The following is an 18278-nucleotide window of genomic DNA, read 5'->3' on the forward strand; positions in this document are numbered from 1 at the left end:
CAGGTGTGCCTTTTTTTTTTTTTTTGATAAGTGGGTCCTCAGACTCTAGCCTCTAGAAATTGCTTCCAAACACATTCCATGGTTTTGGGCACACAGAAGGAAAACCCCATACATCTTTTGTAAAGTCTTTAAACCAGGATTAGCCGGATTCAGTGGGAACTGGTCGATCCTTTAGGTCAGTGGTCGGCAAACTCATTAGTCAACAGAGCCAAATACCAACAGTACAACGATTGAAATTTCTTTGGAGAGCCAAATTTTTTAAACTTAAACTTCTTCTAACGCCACTTCTTCAAAATAGACTTGCCCAGGCCGTGGTATTTTGTGGAAGAGCCACAGTCAAGGGGCCAAAGAGCCGCATGTGGCTCGCGAGCTGCAGTTTGCCACGGCTTTAGTCCTTTGGTGGGGAGGTGGACTCGGCCTCTGGCTCTGCTCCGTCAGCACTGGCTGACCCCCTTGCTCGGACGCTGGTCCTGTCCTGTGGCTCAGTCCGTGACTGTCATATCCTGAGCAGGTGTTGGCCTTGGGGACTCATATCCCACCCAGCTCTCAGGCCTCCTCATTCATTTGTTCAGGTATTTACTGAGCACCTATTGTGTGCCTGGAAGGGTTCCAGACCATGGAGAACAGAGGAAAGGAAAGCGGACACGGCCCTGCCCACATCTCACGTACAAAGGTGAAAGCATAATGTCAAGAAACAGCCCCGAGGCCAGTGTGGCTGGCACAGAGCAACGGTGGTCAGTGGTCGGGGGCGGGGGGGAGGGTGCGGGCAGAGGATAGCATCACAGAGGTGGTGGGACCAGACCCCGGGGCCTCCCCAGCTGAGGTAAGGATTCCTGATTTCCGGGAGTGTGATGGGAAGCCCCAGACTCTTTTGAGCAGAACGAGTGTTGTGACTTAGTGCTCTTTGCTTTGTAAACCACTGCAGCACCTTCTGGCTGTGTGACCCCTGCCAAGATAGTTAGACCCTCTGAGCCTCAGTTTCCTAATCTGCAAAATGGGGAAAATGTTGAAGGACCTACTTCAACAGGTTGTTGCAGGGAACCGGTGACTGAATGCATATCGTTCTGTGCCCGGCAGAGCGGAAGGCCTTTCTCATCACCCTGTCATCAGCATTACAGAGTCAGAGGCAGGTCCCAGGTGGCTGCAGTGCCAGGCTCCCACCTTGTCCACCGAGTTATGACTCTTGGTCATCTGCCCAGTTGCCCATTAGCACAAAGACCGGAAAATTGAGTCAGGAAGAGAAATGGATGTTGGGAGCCTCAAGCTTCCTGTGTCATCTCTCCTGCGCATAGGCCACACAGACAGGGCCACTGCCATGGCCAGGCGGTGGGAACACACGTGGGGAAGTGGCAATAAGACCCGCCAACAGCACACAGGAAAGAGACTCCAGGGCGTGATCACACAAGGAGCAGGTTGACAGTGTGAGCCAAGGGCCTTAAACACCGATTCCATCTCGGGTTGCATCAACAGAAGTATAGTGTCTAAGATGAGGGAGGTGTCAGCACGGTCCTGCTCTGTGCTGGTCAGAGCTCCCCGGAAGAGCTGTGCTTGGTTCTTAGGCTCTTTAGGAGGAACAGGCGGAGCAGATGGATTCTTCTCAAAGGAGGGAACGTGTGGATCCTGGTGCGGAGAGGGCTTGCTAGGGAGCAGGGAGCATCTTCGCCAATCTAGAGGGCTCAGAATTGGTCTGTAGGTCCGGAGGGGGAGAGCTGTATAAATTATACTGGAAGCTCCAGAGGGAAGACATATTTGGGGTCTTGACAAGAGCTATTTATTTATTTTTTTTAAACAATCTGAGTGGCCTAACGATGGAAAAGCTACCTCCTGAATTAGTGATCTCCCTATCGCTGGGGTCTTCTCCAAAGGCAGGCGGCCAGCTGGCCATGGGGACTCACCAGAAGCCCTTTGGTCTCAGTGCCTCTGGCTGGAAGAGGGCCCTGCCTGCCTCCCCTGGTCTCAGCTGTTCCTCTCACACAGCACTTTCCCCATGTGCCTCCCTCCCTCCCTCTCTTTCTTCAGGCCTCTGCTTCCATGTCCCCCCTCAGAGAGGCCTTCTCTGGACACTCCTTCACCTGTCATCTGTCCCCTTCCTTAGCACTCCTCACTAACTGAATCTACACTGAGTGGCCAGATTATTATGATCTCTGAACGAATAATAATCTGGCCACTCAGTGTATATCCTATATAATAAAAGGCTAATATGCAAATTGTCCCCTCGACCAGGAGTTCAACCAGCAGGCAGGTTCCCTCCCCCTGGCCAGGGTGGCCGGACCCCACCCATGCACGAATTCATGCACCGGGCCTTTTATATATATATATATATACTGAGTGGCCAGATTATTATGCGTTTAGAGATCATAATAATCTGGCCACTCAGTATGCACTATTTGGTTGTTTGGGTACCACTAGCTATTATTACACACAACCCCAGTATTTCAGTGGCTTAACACAGCAGAAGTAAATTTACATCTTGCCCACTCAACATTCTGGTGAGGGTGTTCAGGGGCCCGGGCTCCTTCCATTTTGTGGCTTTGCCATCCCCCAGGGCCTTGGAGCTGGAGCCTTTGCCCAGATCCTGTGTGGCCTGCAGAATGGAGAAAGAGAAGGAGATGGGGAGTAGGGTGCACGAGTGAGTGCCATTGGAGATTTTTATGGGCCAGAAAGGGGGCGTGGCTTATATCACTTTGACCACATTCCATTGGCCAGGACCAGTTATTGGGCAGGGCTAACAGAAAGGGAAACTGGGAAATGTAGTATTTCTAATGTCTAGGAAGAAAATGAAATTGCTCTTGGTGAACTCATTACAGTCTCATCTATACTTTTTATATTTCATTGAATCTATGACATCATCTATTGCTAAAGACACTTATTATTTTTGGAACCACAAATTAAATCAAACTATGGCATGCTTTTAATATATATATATATATATATATATATATATATATATATATATATATATTTTTTTTTTTTTTTTACAGAGAGGAAGGGAGAGGGATAGAGAGTTAGAAACATTGATCAGCTGCCTCCTGCACACTCCCTACTGGGTATGTGCCCACAACCAAGGTACATGCCCTTGACCGGAATCGAACCTGGGACCCTTGAGTCCACAGGCTGACGCTCTATCCACTCAGCCAAACCAGTTAGGGCTTTGGCATGCTTTTGATTCAAGATAAATTCTGATTATAAGATGTTAAAATGTAAAAAAATAGTATAGTTTAGAGTCAATGAAATGTGGAATTGTCACTCCTTGAGGGCAGGAGAAGAATAGTGTCTGCCACACAGCAGATATTCAAGAACTGGCAATGAAAGGAGGAGGGAAGAAGGGAGGGCATAAATGAATGAGATGGTGTGTGAGTGGCTCTTCTGGTTACGTATCAGGACCCCCTGTGTGAGTCAGGGAGTCAGGCTCTTCCCACTCACCTGAGCAGAGGTGCTGCGGGGTTTGTGAGCACCTGCCAACAATGGGTAAGGCTTGCTCCCAGGACTCTGCCCCTGGCCAGCCCTTCTCTGCTGCCAGCTTCCATGTTCTTCTCCCTCGCTGCACATAGGTGTGAAGTATGACCTTGCTCACGCTTTGAGCTGTCCATCTTACTGCTCTGTCCCTAGAGAGACAGACCTAACACCTCAGATATCCTGGGAGAGATTCAGTGGTCCTGCTTGGGTCTGGTGCACACCCCTGGGTCCATCATCTGGGCCAGTGGGTGGAGATCTGTAAGAATAAGAATGTGGCGATTTCTGTATGAGCTGTGTGTGTGTGTGTGTGTGTGTGTGTGTGTGTGTGTGTGTGAGAGAGAGAGAGAGAGAGAGAGAGAGAGAGAGAGAGAGAGAGAATGCTGGAGTAGGATTTCACCTTCTAGGAGAGGGGCTAGTGAATTCTAATAGTTGGTTCTAATATAGTGCCCGAATGAGGAGTCTCTTTGCCTAAAAAGGGACATTCTCGATGGAAGTCCCAGCATGCAAAGAGGCATGCAAATGTATGATTAAATGGGCAGCTAGGTAGATGCAGGGATGGATGAATGATGGAAGGAGAGGGAGTAAGACAGTCTTGCTTGCTATGGGATTGAATTTTTAGAGACTGAATGGAAGCCATCTCCTCATTACCAAAAAGGGGTGCTAGGAACTGCTAACTGCTAACATTTATTTATTGAGCGCTTCCTGTATGCCAAGCACTGTTCCAAGCTCTTTTCTGTATTGACTCACTAATCACTCTATGAGATGAATATGGTAACTATTACCCCCATTTTACAGATGAGGAAACTGAGGCACCGAAAGGTTAAATAACTTTCAGGGTCAGAACTGGAATTCAAACTCAGTCAGTCCAAGTGCAACCACTAAGCTCCAAGGCCCAGCAGCACGGCTACTGTGAGGATGACATGCCATGTGGAAACTGCCGAATCGGACCAATGACAGGAGGTGGGATTCTTATGGCATATCAGTACTTGGTATAGGGTGAGCATAAGAACAGATTCAAGAAGAGTTAAGATAAATTTACAGATGTCAGCTCTCCAATAGCTACGGAAGGAAAGAATGCTAGAAGTGTGTTTGGGGCATCTTCTGAGTGTGTGATGCTGTCCTTCCTCCCAACCTACCCTCTGGGGTGGTCAGAGCCCAGAGTTGGTTGAGAGGGCTAAAGTGAGAGCCACCAAGTACCTGTGGGTCCTGCATAAAGGCCCTGAGAGGACCGAGGTGTCCCCAGGGGGTGGGGGTGGAGGAGGTCTTCTGATTTTCACGGCGCAGAGCCAGGGCCTGAGCCCACTGTGGTCGTCCATCGTGGGCCCTCCCGCTGTCCCGAGGCAGGCGCTCCGCGTCCAGTTAGCTCATCCTCCTTGGGCAGAGCCTCTCTCTCCTCATTATGATGGATGCAGCCTGGAACATCATGGATAAAAAGCCCCGATTGAAAGGCACTAATTACCCATCATTATTTTCCGTGCCGTAATTTGTGTGGAACGAGATTTCAATCAGTTGTCTGGGACCAGCCCGGTTTTGACTAATCCTTCTAACGACAAGATGCTTAATTACAGATTTTTGCCTGAGCTCCAGCGCACGCGGGGAGGCAGGTTGTCACTGAAGCCAGTTTGCTATTGGGGCGTTGGGCAGCCCCAGGTCCTGGAGGGGCTCCCAAGAGGAAAAGAGGAAGAGAGTGTTGGGAAAGTCTCACTGAGGAGACCAGGGAATAGAACCACCACGAGATGGAGGCAGGCAGGTGGGCCGCCTGAGCCAGCTCATTCTCCAGGGCAGCTCACCAGCGCCCTGTGTCCCTAACCCCCAACCAGCCGGGCTCTCTAGTTAGCAGCTTTGGGGGAGTCACAGCTTCTCGGGGCTTTAGCCCCCCTCATCTGAAAGTCACCAGGGCAGGCAGGAGATTCTCTGAGGACTTAGGTTCACGCCTCCAGCTGTGCTGCTGTGTCTGTCCAGAGAAATGGGTCTACTCATGCAAGATTTCAACCACACGGTAGTGACAAAACCCCCTTTATTACAATAGGTGATTCAGACTACTCAGGGGGAAAGTCAGTTTGAAACATCAGTGAGGAGAGAGAATCATCCATCGGCTGCCTCCTGCACACTCCACACTGGAGATCAAGCCCACAACCTGCTCAACCGCGGAGCCACACCGGCCAGGCTCATTTATCCTCTTAATTTACCTAGCCAACCACTTTCCCTCCCGGCAAATGGCAAGTCCTTATGGAAATATCTATTCTAGATCTGGGGACTTGGCTGAGGGAAGAGCTTTGCTGGGTTTGGCCACAGGCCTGCAGGTGCCGGCTTTTTGGGAAAGGGTTTCCTGGGAGAACCACAACAGCAGCCAATGCCCTCCGAGTGCTTGCTGGGCGCCAGCTCGCTCTATACGTTTTGCCTGCATTAGCTCATGCTCACCCAGACCAACCCTATGAAGGAGGTGTTGTGTGTGAGCCCCTTTTACAGATGTGGGCCCTGAGGCCCAGAGAGGGTGACCTGTTGACTCAAAGGGAACAGCTACCATGTCATAGAACTGGCTGGTTTGATGCCACAGTGCAGGCTCATCACCGGTAAGGAGCTCAGCTGCTTGTTGCTGTTCTTAGAGGGGCAGCCCCAGCGAAAAAGAGGGCTCTGAGGGCCCCTCTGCATGTGGTGGGGGGACACTACCCCTTAGAGGAGAGCAGGCCAGACACGGGCCGGTCATCCCTCTTTTCTCCAGAAGCTTCTCTCCCGCTGTCTGCCCGCCAGCAGGCCACCTTGAGGGGCCTAGTTCCCTGGATGACAGCTTAGAAGTTCATGGTTGTCTGGTGGTGACAGCCTGGGATGTCTCCTCCTCTGGGACCCTGGGAGACTCTCTCAGCAGTTTGGGTTTCACGCAGATCTTCCAAGATTCTGAGGTCTCTGCATTAGGAAAATCTTCAACCCACGTTGCTGTCCAGCAGAGGCAGAGAGCCCCCCAGTCAGCTCAGGCACCCCTGGAGCTCAGGCTCCTCTGGGTCCAGGGCCCTGCACTGGCATGAGGAGGGCCAGGGCAGGGTGGGGTGGGGCGGGAGGAGGCCCTGTCCTATCAGAGGCGGTGGAATCGAGGCCAGCGCTATGTCCTGTTCCGAGATGGATGGCAGGGAAAGCGATGCCTGGAGGGGCTTCAACCACGGACCGCTGCTCTTCCAGAGGCTGCTGAGATGCGGCATCTGTCCCCGCTCATGGAGTCAATAGCCATCCACCCTGCTGGGAACTGGGTCTCAGACTGTGGATGATGGGCCCAAATTGACTCCCCTCCCCAGATCGAGTGTCAGCCACCTCCCCCAAGTCCTGAGGCTACACTCTTCCTGCAGCCACACCCTCCTGGGCCTGCCACCTGGTCCCGCCCCTGAAATCTTCCCTGACCCAGCCCCCTTCCTTCCCTTTCTCTTGCTCTTTTTCCTCCCGAACCTCAGCCTCCACCCCCTGGAAGCCGCCACACTCAGACCTCTCTGGTTCTCCCACGTCCACGATTTCTGACATCACAGCCCCATCCATTTGCCCAACCCTCAGTTTCTATACCCTCTTCCCTCATACATCTAAGTCAGTGGTTCTCAACTGGGGTGACTTTGCACACACACATGCCCCCTGGAACATTTGGTAATGTGTGGAGAAGGTTTCAGTGGTCAGATCTGAATGAATGGAGCAAGACTGGTGGGGCGCCGCAGAACCCGCCCCCCTCCCCGCCTCCGTCGGTGTTGTATCCACCCCCCCTTCCTAGAATTCTGCACATTTGTGTTTGTTTAGTGCCTGTCCTTCCGTGGGAGTGTCTGAGGTCGAGGAGTGTGCCTATCCTGTTCCCATTATCTGGCTAGCACTTAGCACACAGTAGGTGCCTGAAATATAGGTTGACTGTCTCTGGAAAAGACATTCTAGTGGAGCCCAAAGAATGATCACAAATATGAGAACGTTGCAAGAATGAAATCGTTAGCCTGGCTGGTATGACTCAGTGGTTGTGTGTTGACTTATGAACCAGAAAGGTCATGGTTCGATTTCCAGTCAGGGCACCTGCCCAGGTTGCGGGCTTGATCCCCAGTAGGGGGCGTGCAGGAGGCAGCCGATGGATGATGATCTCTCATCATGGATGTTTCTATCTCTCCTTCTCCCTTCTTCTCTCTGAAATCAGTAAAAACATAGCTTAAAAAAAAAAAAAGGATGAAATCATTAGAGTCCCCCTTGGCTGGGACTCAAGCATCACATTGGCACAGCTTTCCTTGCCAACCCTGGCTGGGCAAGTTTGCTTCCTTCTCCGCCCCAGGGTCTCTGATGTGGGTCTGGAGGCAGGGTCTTTACAGGGCGCGTATGGGCTGCACCGCCCACGGCAGAAGCTTTGAACCAAGAAGGAGAGGGTCAGGCCCGACCTGCGGCCAGCATGGCTCAGTGGATGAGCATCGACCTATGAACCAGGAGGTCATGGTTCAAGTCCCAGGGAGGGCACATGCCCGGGGGTTGCAGTCTCGATCCCCAGTGGAGAGTGTGCAGGAGGCAGCCAATCAATTATTCTCTCTCATCATTGATGTTTCTCTCCCCCCCCCCCGCTCTCTCTCTCCCCCCCTCCTTTCTTTCAGAAATCAATAAAAACAAACAAAACAACATTAAAAAAAGTAAGAGAGGGTCAGGAGGGGAAACCAAGGCTTAGGGGACTGCCGGCCCTGGGTCACCTTCAGGGCTGCCTGAGCCAGGAGGCTGGGGGACGAGAGCGGGGACACTGGCTGCTGTCCGCTGGGAGTGGCTGCAGGGCTCTCCGCCTTCCCTCAGGCACATGCTTCTTGTACGTCCCCAGGACAGTTCTGCAGCAGGTGGCACATAGTTCATGCTCACTAAGTAGTAGTTGCCATAATTACTGTTTACGTCAAGTGTATCGCCTGGATCTCTGGGCCTCTAGGGGAGGGCGGGTGGAGGGCTAGGCTGGGAGCTGCCTCACCCAGCAGGGTTGGTAACGGTGGGCCTGGGATGCTCCCGTGAATGGCAGAGCCTACAGCGGTGGGCAGGAGGGGGTGAGGAAGGACAGGCACCTGGTCAGCTCTCCCTGCCTGCCCTGTGCAAGGGCCTTGTGGGAAGGGACCCAAAGGGGTGCTTGTGTTTGCTCGGGCAGGTGTTCTGCCTGGTTATACACCCTGCCAGGCTGACGGCGTTTCCTGAGGACAAACGGGACCCGCTGGAGGTGGAGGGGAAGCAGGTGGCTGTGGGGAGCCCAGGGCACCAGCCAGGGATGGGGGCACCCTCTGCCCATGTAGGGAAACCTGGGGCCTGTAGGAGAGGGGCTCCAAGGACTTGAGGACTCAGTGGTTATTTGGAATAAACCAGGGAGCCCCTATTTTCAAACACTACCTGTTTGAAAATAGTAACAATAAACCTCTTAAGAGTCGGAACCGTTTATCTTTGTACCTGCAGCGCCCAGTTTCTGTTTAGAACGGTCTCTAGGGCAATGGCTTCCCTATCTCCAGACATCTTCAAGTGTAGAGGCCTGGGACGGCCCCTTGGCAGGTGTGTTAACTCTGAACTCAGAGCGCCGGGACAATGAAGGCTCCTCCCCATCGGGAGATAGCATTTGGGGATGTGGGTGTTGTGGGGGTGGGCTCTGTGGGGTGAGAAGGCGGCCCCTTCCCCAGATGGTAACCAGCCCCTTGCCTAGTAGGCTGCTCAGAAAATAGGGGCTCCCTCTGAGCAACACTGGAGGGAGTGGCTGCCCCCCGCCCCCCGCAGTGGGCCCTCCAGCACTGAGACCTTCCCTCCCAACCTGGAGCCATCTTGCCACTCATGGGCTGTACTGCTGACCTCTCCAGCCCTTTACCATCTCTAGGACCTCTCCCTCCTCCCTGCCACCTGCTCCTCGGGTATCAGCCTTGGTCTCCTCTTTTCTTCCACATGGCCAGGCCAGGCGAGGGCCAGCTGGACCCTGCCAGCCTCCTGATTCCAGATCCTGCCTGGCCCTGAGGGCCTGAGCATGGGCTGCAGCTGAGCTTCCCTAAATGCACGCCATCTCCCGCTGTGAGCTTTTCCAGCCCATCCAGAGGCCCCTCCTCTCATCCTGGGAGCTGGGCTGCGGGAGGGTCACACCGGCCGGCCCCTCACCCCCCCCCCCCAGCAGGGGGCTCATCCCCCACAGGGTCTCAGAGGAGGGGCTCTCCTTATGGGAAACTGGATGCTTCCTAATGTTCCTGTCACGTTGGTAATGCTCCCCTGACTCCACCGGTGAGGCAGGGGCACTTAAGGGTTGAAATCTAAAGTTAAAAACAGCTGAGGATGCATGGGGTTGGGGTTGGAAGGTTCTCTTTTACTGCCTGATGGAAGCACAGTGTCCATGGGGGAGGGGCTGGGCGGGAGCCTGCCTGCTCGGGTGCCAGGCAGGGCAATGGGAGAGGGGCCTGGAGCCACCCTCCCCATGTGCCCTGGGCCAGTGGCAAAGCCCAGAGCGCAGCCAGTCTAGCTGGGACCTTGGCCACAAGCCCTGCCTCTTGGCCTGGCCGGGGGTCTGGTTCCAATCCTGGTGATGGTGGTGGGCCGGGGAAGCTCCAAGCTTGGACTTACCTGAAGCACCAGTGGGATCGGGCAAGGTGGGTTACCAAGGGGGTGTCTGGTCCCGGGCCTGGCATGCCCACACTTTCAAGGGTAGCCACCATGTTTTATTCTTGTGCAGAAAGTTTGGCCAAATACTTTAGCCAAGTTGTTACCTTTTTTGGTCACCCTCAAGCCAGCAGTTTGCCCAGGACTGGGTGCCTAACCTGAAGCTAATTGATTAATCGTGGGTTTTTTTTTTTTTTTTTCAGAATGTTCTAGGGATTGGGAGTGTCATGGTGGAAACTTGCTCTAGGCTATGTGGTTTCAGGTCCAATTGACCTTCTCCAATTTTATCTCCCTGAAGCCTTAGCATAGAGCCCCTCCCAGCCGCCCCACCCACGGTGCCCGGAGCCCAGAGCTAATTCTTGGGGCCGTGTCGCACCTCGGGCCGTGCGCAGATCTGACTCCCCGCCTCTGTCCACAGGCTGCTGAACAGAATGTCCGCGGACGACCGGCACCTGAGCTCCAGCTGCGGCTCCTTCATCAAGACCGAGCCGTCCAGCCCGTCCTCGGGCATCGATGCCCTCAGCCACCACAGCCCCAGCGGCTCCTCGGACGCCAGCGGCGGCTTTGGCCTGGCCCTGGGCCCCCAAGCCAACGGCCTGGACTCCCCGCCCATGTTTGTAGGCGCCGGGCTGGGAGGCACCCCGTGTCGCAAGAGCTACGAGGACTGTGGCAGTGTCATCATGGAGGACCAGGCCATCAAGTGCGAGTTCATGCTGAACTCCATCCCCAAGCGCCTGTGCCTCGTGTGTGGGGACATTGCCTCCGGCTACCACTACGGCGTGGCCTCCTGCGAGGCCTGCAAGGCCTTCTTCAAGAGGACCATCCAAGGTGCGTGGGCGCCGGAGGGGTGCGGGAGGGGTGCCTGGCCTGTGGCCCATCGGGAAGCCTGGTGATCCCTCAGGTCAGGGCTGAGTGCTGGGAGCAGAGGTTTGGGGGCGTTCTTTTCTGTCTTTGGGGTTTCCTCATGCTACGAGTCTGGATAAGGACTCTCACTCGGGGACTGTTGTTAAAATGGCATGCACCCCGAGATGGTGCCCCAGAACCCCCCAAACCCCACAGGGTGTCTTACCACGGGTGTGCTTTCGCCGGGATGGGAAACAATGTCAAGTGTGTGCCCCCCAAAAAAAGCTGATTTGGGGGGGAAATTGCCTTATTTACCCTGCAGTTGCAGGCCTCTTGAACTATAAAGGGTTTCTCTTTTTTTAATTTCACAAGTGAAATATGACTGTTTTCATGGGAAAGGCTCAGGCTGACCGAGCAAGGAGACGTGCCCCGGTCCGGGCCCCAGCGTGGCCTGTCTTCTAGGCTTTTTGGGGCATCTGCATATCAGCTGAGTCACAGCCCAGTGGCGGTGGGGAGGCTGCCTCTTTCCATGGGTTCTGGAGCAAACCACTCTGGTGAAGGTGTGCGAGAGCCCTGATGGGTGCCCTCTGCAAAACGACCCCTAGTTCAACTGGGGATGATGATGGGCTGTTATCAAGTCCAAGGCCCAGGCCCAGCACAGAGAGACGGCGGGGTAAACGGGAGCACCAGGCCGTGGTAGCGCAGTTGCTTCATCCACCCCACCTGGTAACTTCTGAGCACTGTTCCAGGTGCTGGCGGCAGGATGGACAAAAAGGCCGGCTCCTGCCGGTCACTGAGATGGGCTGGTAACGGGCCGCTGGCACAGACACTGAAAGCAGACTGGGGGAACCAGGGCCCCTGTCCTGTCCCTGGCCCTGGATGAGGGAGCCCTTCCCCCCACTCCCCCTTTGGAAGAGGCAGGCCCGCCTTCCCTGGGATGAGTCTCCGTTGATTCAGTCAACAAGTATTTACTTGTTGAGATCTCTTCAGATGACAACCTATTTATTAAACCAATCGAGGGCAGTAAGCTTGGTCATGTTTGCAACTCTGCATATGAGTTGATACTGTGTGGTGCAGTGGCTAGCCACCTGGGCGCCTGGGTCAGACGGTTCCATTCATTGCCTTATGGCTGAATGCTTTGGGCCTCAGTTCCTCTCTCACCTTCAGTGAGAGGAGAGTGTCCGGACCTCACAGAGAGCTGATAAAACAGGATTAAGTGAGTTAATATATATCAAGCACTTAGATTACGCACTGGCACCTGGTAAGCACGAAATAAATGTTTATGAGGATTATTTTCTCTTTTACAGTATCACTGAAGACATATGTTACTATGACAGCAGGACATATTAATTTGCTTTACCTTACAGAGCAAGCTTTTATAGTTACATATATTTAAACTATAATTACTTTGACTTAACAGGATTTAAATTATCTTAGCTATTTTAGTTTTAGATAGCATGTATTTTTTTTTAATAAAAGGAACTCTTTAAAAAAATGAATATGGCCCTGGCCGGATTGGCTCAATGGATAGAGCGTCGGCCTGCAGACTGAAGGGTCCTGGGTTCGATTCCTGGTCAAGGGCACATGCCCAGGGTTTCGGGCTTGATCCCCAGTAGGGGGCGTGCAGGAGGCAGCCGATCCGTGATTCTCTCTCATCATGGATGTTTCTATCTCTCTCTCCCTCTCCCTTCCTTTCTGAAATCAATAAAAATATTTTTTAAAAAATGAATATGGTAAAAATTCAAACAGTGCAAAAGAGTAAAACAGTCAAAAGTAAATTTTGGGAAAACTCCTGACTCTGTTTCCCTGAACCTTCCCCAGAAGGTGCCATGATACAATTTCTTTTAGCAAATATTGACTGGGAGCACGTTCCCATCAGGCCTTGTGCCAGTCTGCAGCACAGTGAATGAATGCATCTGCTCCCTGCCAGCTCTGTACCCCCAAGTCTAGGCGGGGCGGGCCCTGGCATCTCTAGATTTGAAAAGCCTTGGCTGGTGGTTCTAAGTCTCCTGCTTCAGCCAGGGTTGGAAACCTCCAGTCTGATTGCTAATCGATACCAACAGATATTTGACAAACAAACATAAGGTGTTGAAACCATTTTAAGTTTCTGAACTAGCATTCTTTTCTTCCCAAATCGGGAAGTGATCTTGATATAAGATCTACTCTTGGAGGTCAGTTTTTGAAAAATTGCTTTTTAGGAGACAATTGCATTTTCTTCTCTCTATCATGTTCCTAAGTGAGCTGGAGAGCTCTGCATCAGATGTCCTGAAGGCAGAGGCTGGTGTGGACTCAGAAACCCTATTACACTCCACAGAGGACGGGTACTGGGAATGTCCTTAGCAAATCCACAAGAAGGATCCGCAAACAGTCTTAATTATTTGCTCCCACGAACAGGATAGCCATCTCTTCCGAGAAGTCAAAGACAAACAGCAGCCTTTGAGTGTAATCAAAACTGAACGGCTCTCCCCTCTTTCTCACGAGACGAGTTTCCCGTTTATAACCAGAAACAGGTTTCCATCTAGAACAGGGAGAAGTAAACGCCAAGGCTCTTTTCTCAACTCTTTGCCTTTGTTCTAACAAAGATTCTGATTTTGTTGTTTCTGAACATAATGGTTGTGGAAAAACTAAGGAAAGTATAAAAGAGGGAAGAGACGACCTGTAATGAGCGGGCTTTAATTGAGTCCCCCCTCTGAGGATGGGACTGCAGGGGAAGCAGAGAGCCGTTATGCCTGCTTAGAGCGTCTCCGTCTGCAGGCATAGCCCTGGGCAGTTTCCTAAGCAACCACCCAATCAAGAAGGGTATTTTAAAACGCTCAACGTCTTGTCATAGAATGATCCATGTACAAATACTCAGAATGCTCGGAAAGCTCTGAAAATCTTGCTGGCTCACACCTACCACCTCCCTTGTAGGTAACTTTAATCTGCTCAAATACAGTGGTTAACGAATATGGAAAGAAATTTTGCAGAAGTAAGGCTATCATGATAGATTTAGGGAGGTAGGCCTCAGTCATGCCTTCTCTACACACTGACTGTGTGCCTGGTTGTGCTAGGTTGCTAGCGCTGCGGCAGGGGTGGGGGGTGAGGTGGGAGGGGGGAAGGTGGGCAAAATACAGCCTGCGGGCTGGTCACCTGCTTTTGTAAATCAAGTTTATTGGGACCAGCCACACCTGTTTATTTACATATAGTCTTTGATGAGGCAATAAGCCACATTTGAGTAGTTTCGATGTAGACCTTCAGGCCACAGAGCCTAAATCATTTACTATCTGGCCCTTCCCAGATAAAAGGTGCACTCCCTTGCAGCATGGCATTGACCCGGGGAGATGCAGTCCCCCACACCCTCAAGGGGCTTAGAGGTGAAGTGTTTGTTACAACGTTCCCTGTGGATTCTTTGCTATGAAAAGGAGTTTCTTGTCACTGCTAGGGGTGCTGGTGACACCCACAGTAGATGAGCTCTGAGAGGGCCAAAAAGGGCACCCTCCCGAAGGAACCCAAAGGAGCGAACCCCCCACCTGATTGGATTACGGGGGGGGGGGGGGGGGGAGAGGGAGGGGTAAATTCCCACCGAAAGGCTTGATCAACCCTGGGGGCGTAGACTCAGGCAGCCCTGGGGGCATAGACTCAGGCAGCCCTGGCTGAGGCACCTCTCCTGGGGAAAGGGAGTCAGCTTGGGGCCAGCCTGCGGTGATCTAACATTCCGGTGGTCTGACCTCATCAGGGGGTCTGACGTAGTTTCCGGCAGGCCTTCTGCTCGCTCGGAGTGAACTTGCTGGCCAGGCCCCTCAGCTTCTCCTTGGACTGGAGTGCGCTGCTGTCTCGGGTTCCTGAACTGGAGCAATGGGAGTCTGCCCCTGGAGATGGAGCCCCTGCCTGTGGCTGGCCGTCAGCCTCTGGACCGTAGGGCTGAGCGCCAGATCTGGCCTGTGAAACGGACCCCACAGTAACGAAAGCCTTTGTAACGCGTGCCGACGTGGTGAGGGGAACATGGAGGAGCCACGCGGGGTCTTTTCTAAGCCCCACTCCTTGGACCCTGTCAGTCTCTCATTCTCAGCAATGACCCTGCCCCCTGCTCTGTGGAGAAACCAGAAGCCGGGGAGGGGAACTGCTCAGCTGGTTGCCACCAAACCTATACACTCCCACATCTGCAGTATCTTGCATTCACGATTTGCATAGTTATTTATAGCTACCCATGCACTGCTGGAAGCTGTCTCCTCCCCCAGGCTCAACCCTTCCAGCCTTTGAATCTGTCTCCTCCCTTCTTTCCAGAGACCCTCCTACCATTATCTCCTCTCTTTTTATCTTCTTTGCACACTCTTCATTCTCTTTCTGTCCATTAGCATTTAAATACCCCTAGTATCTCTAGTTAGAAAAAAATATATCTCTCCCCTCAACTTTCAGTTTCCAGTATCCCCTCACTTCTTTTTTTTTAAATATATTTAAATATATCCTCCCCTCACTTCTTTTTTTTTTAAAATATATTTTTATTTATTTCAGAGAGGAAGGGAGAGGGAGAGAGAGATAGAAACATCAGTGATAAGAATCATTGACCAGCTGCCTCCTGCACGCCCCCTACCGGGGATCAAGCCCACAACCTAGGCATGTGCCCTTGGCCCGAATCGAACCTGGGACCTTCCAGTCCGCAGGCTGATGCTCCATCCACTGAGCCAAACCTGCCAGGGCCTCCCCTCACTTCTTGTCCCACCTTATAAGTCTCTGCTGATGCACCTAATATCTCCTCCTGCCCACGGATTCAACTGCCTCTGGAATCGGGATGACTTCCAATTCCATAGCTCTTGCCCTCAACTTCTCCCTGAGTTCCAGCCCTTTAGCATCAATGAACGTTTCCATGGGATGTCCCAGCGCACCCCAAATGCAACAGGTCCTAATCAGAAGCTAAGTCTCTGCCATCAAGTGTTTCTCCTTGTGTTCCCAGGTCATTACCGATGCATTCTTCCAGTGTTTAAGCCAGAAATGGGTCTTTCCTTTAACTTTGCTTCCTGCTCCCTGTAGTTCCCCTCTCACCCCCCACCTTTCCAACCCAACAGCTTCTCCATCCCCCCTGCTTCTGCCCAGGCCATCACCCACTGCCACGGTTTCTGAAATGCTCTCTCAGCTGCCAGGCCCACCCCCCTCCCAGTCTGTCATCTTCAGTGCTGCCAGAGAGACCTTTCTGAACACACATCTGAACACGCCACTCTTCTGTCTTGTTTGGGTGAAATCAAAGCTCCAGCACATGACTGAGGATCCCCTTTGGGATTGCCCCACGCTGACCTTGCGGCCTTAGACTTCGCACATAATCTTCCAGGCTTTTCTTTGCTCCCTGTCCCAACCTCCAGTCCTTCCTTTTGTCCATTAGATCTTTTGGCATTTCCTCCAGGAAGCCTTCTCGGACTTCCTCCGCTCATTTGACATATGTAGCGCCCCTCCTGGCTGCTCCTGGGAATCTCCCAGCACCCCAGCAATACTTACCACATTGTACGGTTATTGCAATTTCTTGTCCAAGTGCCCAAGAAGGTTGCATGCTTTTAAGGAACAGCGTTAATATGTACTTTGATTTTTCACTGAGCCTCACACCCGCCCACAGTCCCTGGCACAGAGGCAATTGTCAATGTGTCTGAGTAGAAGGCGATCCCCAAAGTGATCCCCCCCATTTTCCCGATGAGGACACACCGAAGAAGTTTGGCCTGTTTGTATATATAAACTTTTAGAGATCTAGATAAAATAGTCAAACGTCTATGCATCCATCACACTATGGGAACCTTTGCTCTATTGCATAGTTTAAGTCACACTGTATAAAACGATAAATTTTTTGGAAAACCTTTCCTACTCACATTTTTATTTTTTATCGAAACAATAGACATTTGTTTTTTTCACAGTCCTGGAGGCTGTAAGTTCAAGATCAAGTTCCCAGGGCAGGAGGCCTCTCTTCCTGGCTTGTAGCCGGCTGCTTCCTTACTGTGTCCTCACGGGGTCGTTCTTCTGCGGGCACCACCGCCATTTTTCCCCGTTTTCTGGTTGTCAGGTGATCTTGAATCAAAACGTTTCCCTTTGCGGTTCCCAACTAGCTGGACATTCCACTGCGCCACTGTTGATGCCATCTATGATGTCACGAGGTGGCGGCCATCAACCTTGCAGCCGGCAGCCCGGGCCGTCCCCGGGATCTCTATAATGGCTCCAGAGAGCTCTCTAGCTAACGATCGGCTGTGTGTTCGCTTCTTTCTGTCTCTTGGCGGGTCTTTGAGGGCTTTGAGGACCAGGGCAGAGGCAGAAGGCACTACTCCCATCTGGGCCTGTCTGTTCTGAATGGCCAGTTTCACTGTGATCCTCGGTTGCTTTGGCGATGTCATCACCCACCTTTTTTTGGAGACAGGCCCAGGGGGCCGATCTTGGGGGTCAGGGCAGGCGGGGCACCCACTTCCCCACCGGTGCACCTCAGGTATACGACTTTGATTTCGTTAGGGTTGAACTTCAGGGGCGGGGTAGTGGAGGCGGCTGGTGCCGGCTGAACCCAGATTCAGGACGACCCCAGAAAGTTGCACGTGAGCCTCCTCCGAGCCGAGAGCCGGAAGTCCACCGCCCTTGTTAACCCTCCCCCACCCGCGCACTGTAAAGCAAGGCTCACCCAACGTGCCACAGGAGTCTTTGCCGGCAGGGCCGTGGCCTTCTCTCGGGCTACTTTTTTTTTTTTTTCGGGCTACTTTTGAACCAGTCTCTTAGAGCGCGCTCTCTTCACTCCCATTTCGGTTACTTGAGATCTTACGAGCTTGCTTGAGCTGCTATCCCTGAAAATTTTACGTACAGTTTTTTTTTTTCATTTGGGTCAGTTTACAGTCATGATTTCCACAATCAGGTCTGTACTGCTTTTGACACCATCTGCAATTGCGAGCTCATAGTCTCAGGACTGAGTTTGTGTAAAATTTCCTTCCTTCGTTACTGATTCCCTCGGGCGGCTGGCACTCATTGCGGTCTTCTCAAATGGGGGCTGTTCAATACAAAGCGGTTGGCATAGCACCTCCCATGTGGGTCCCCCTAAAGAATGAAGGGTTAAGCAACTTTCTTTCCTAAAGGACAAGGTGTGGGGAAAGCTTCTGCCTTACACATGAGCTTATGCGGCAGAGGTTCCGTCCCAGCCATTGTTCTGGGAGCTGAGATGGAGCAATGGCCCTACCTTGCTGGGCTGGGGTTCTAGTGAGGAAGGCGGACAGTAAACATGCTAACAAATAAAGAAGCACAGCCCTGGCTGGTTTGGCTCAGTGGATAAAGCGTCGGCCTGTGGGCTGAAGGGTCCCAGGTTCGATTCCGGCCAAAGGCACATGCCCAGGTTGCGGGCTCGATCCCCAGTATGGGGTGTGCGGAAGGCAGCCGATCAATGATTTTCTCCTATCATTGAT

At 52.5% G+C, this 18278-nt stretch overlaps 1 protein-coding gene and 1 pseudogene across 4 annotated transcripts in view; one reads left to right on the forward strand and one right to left on the reverse strand.

Annotated features, from left to right (window-relative positions):
* The window catches only part of ESRRB (estrogen related receptor beta), a gene marked incomplete at both ends in the record, with an annotated part of 103454 nt that overhangs the window by 37894 nt on the left and 47282 nt on the right, over nucleotides 1-18278 (forward strand). For 2 of the 3 annotated variants that reach the window (XM_079768664.1, XM_079768663.1), the window contains one exon: nucleotides 10466-10875. In XM_079768664.1, coding sequence (XP_079624790.1) covers nucleotides 10466-10875 — 410 coding nt within the window. Of the gene's footprint in view, nucleotides 1-10465; nucleotides 10876-18278 lie in introns of those variants that run through there. The other variant, XM_079768662.1, reaches the window with a different exon arrangement.
* LOC307097568 (large ribosomal subunit protein uL11-like) lies at nucleotides 14602-17848 on the reverse strand (annotated as a pseudogene). The gene is made up of 3 exons: nucleotides 17822-17848; nucleotides 16950-17389; nucleotides 14602-14711 (listed from the first exon to the last, which is right to left on the reverse strand). The product of its transcript is annotated as a large ribosomal subunit protein uL11-like (transcript).

The sequence above is a fragment of the Cnephaeus nilssonii genome (assembly GCF_951640355.1).
Source record: "Cnephaeus nilssonii genome assembly, chromosome: 4".
NCBI lineage: Eukaryota > Metazoa > Chordata > Mammalia > Chiroptera > Vespertilionidae > Cnephaeus > Cnephaeus nilssonii.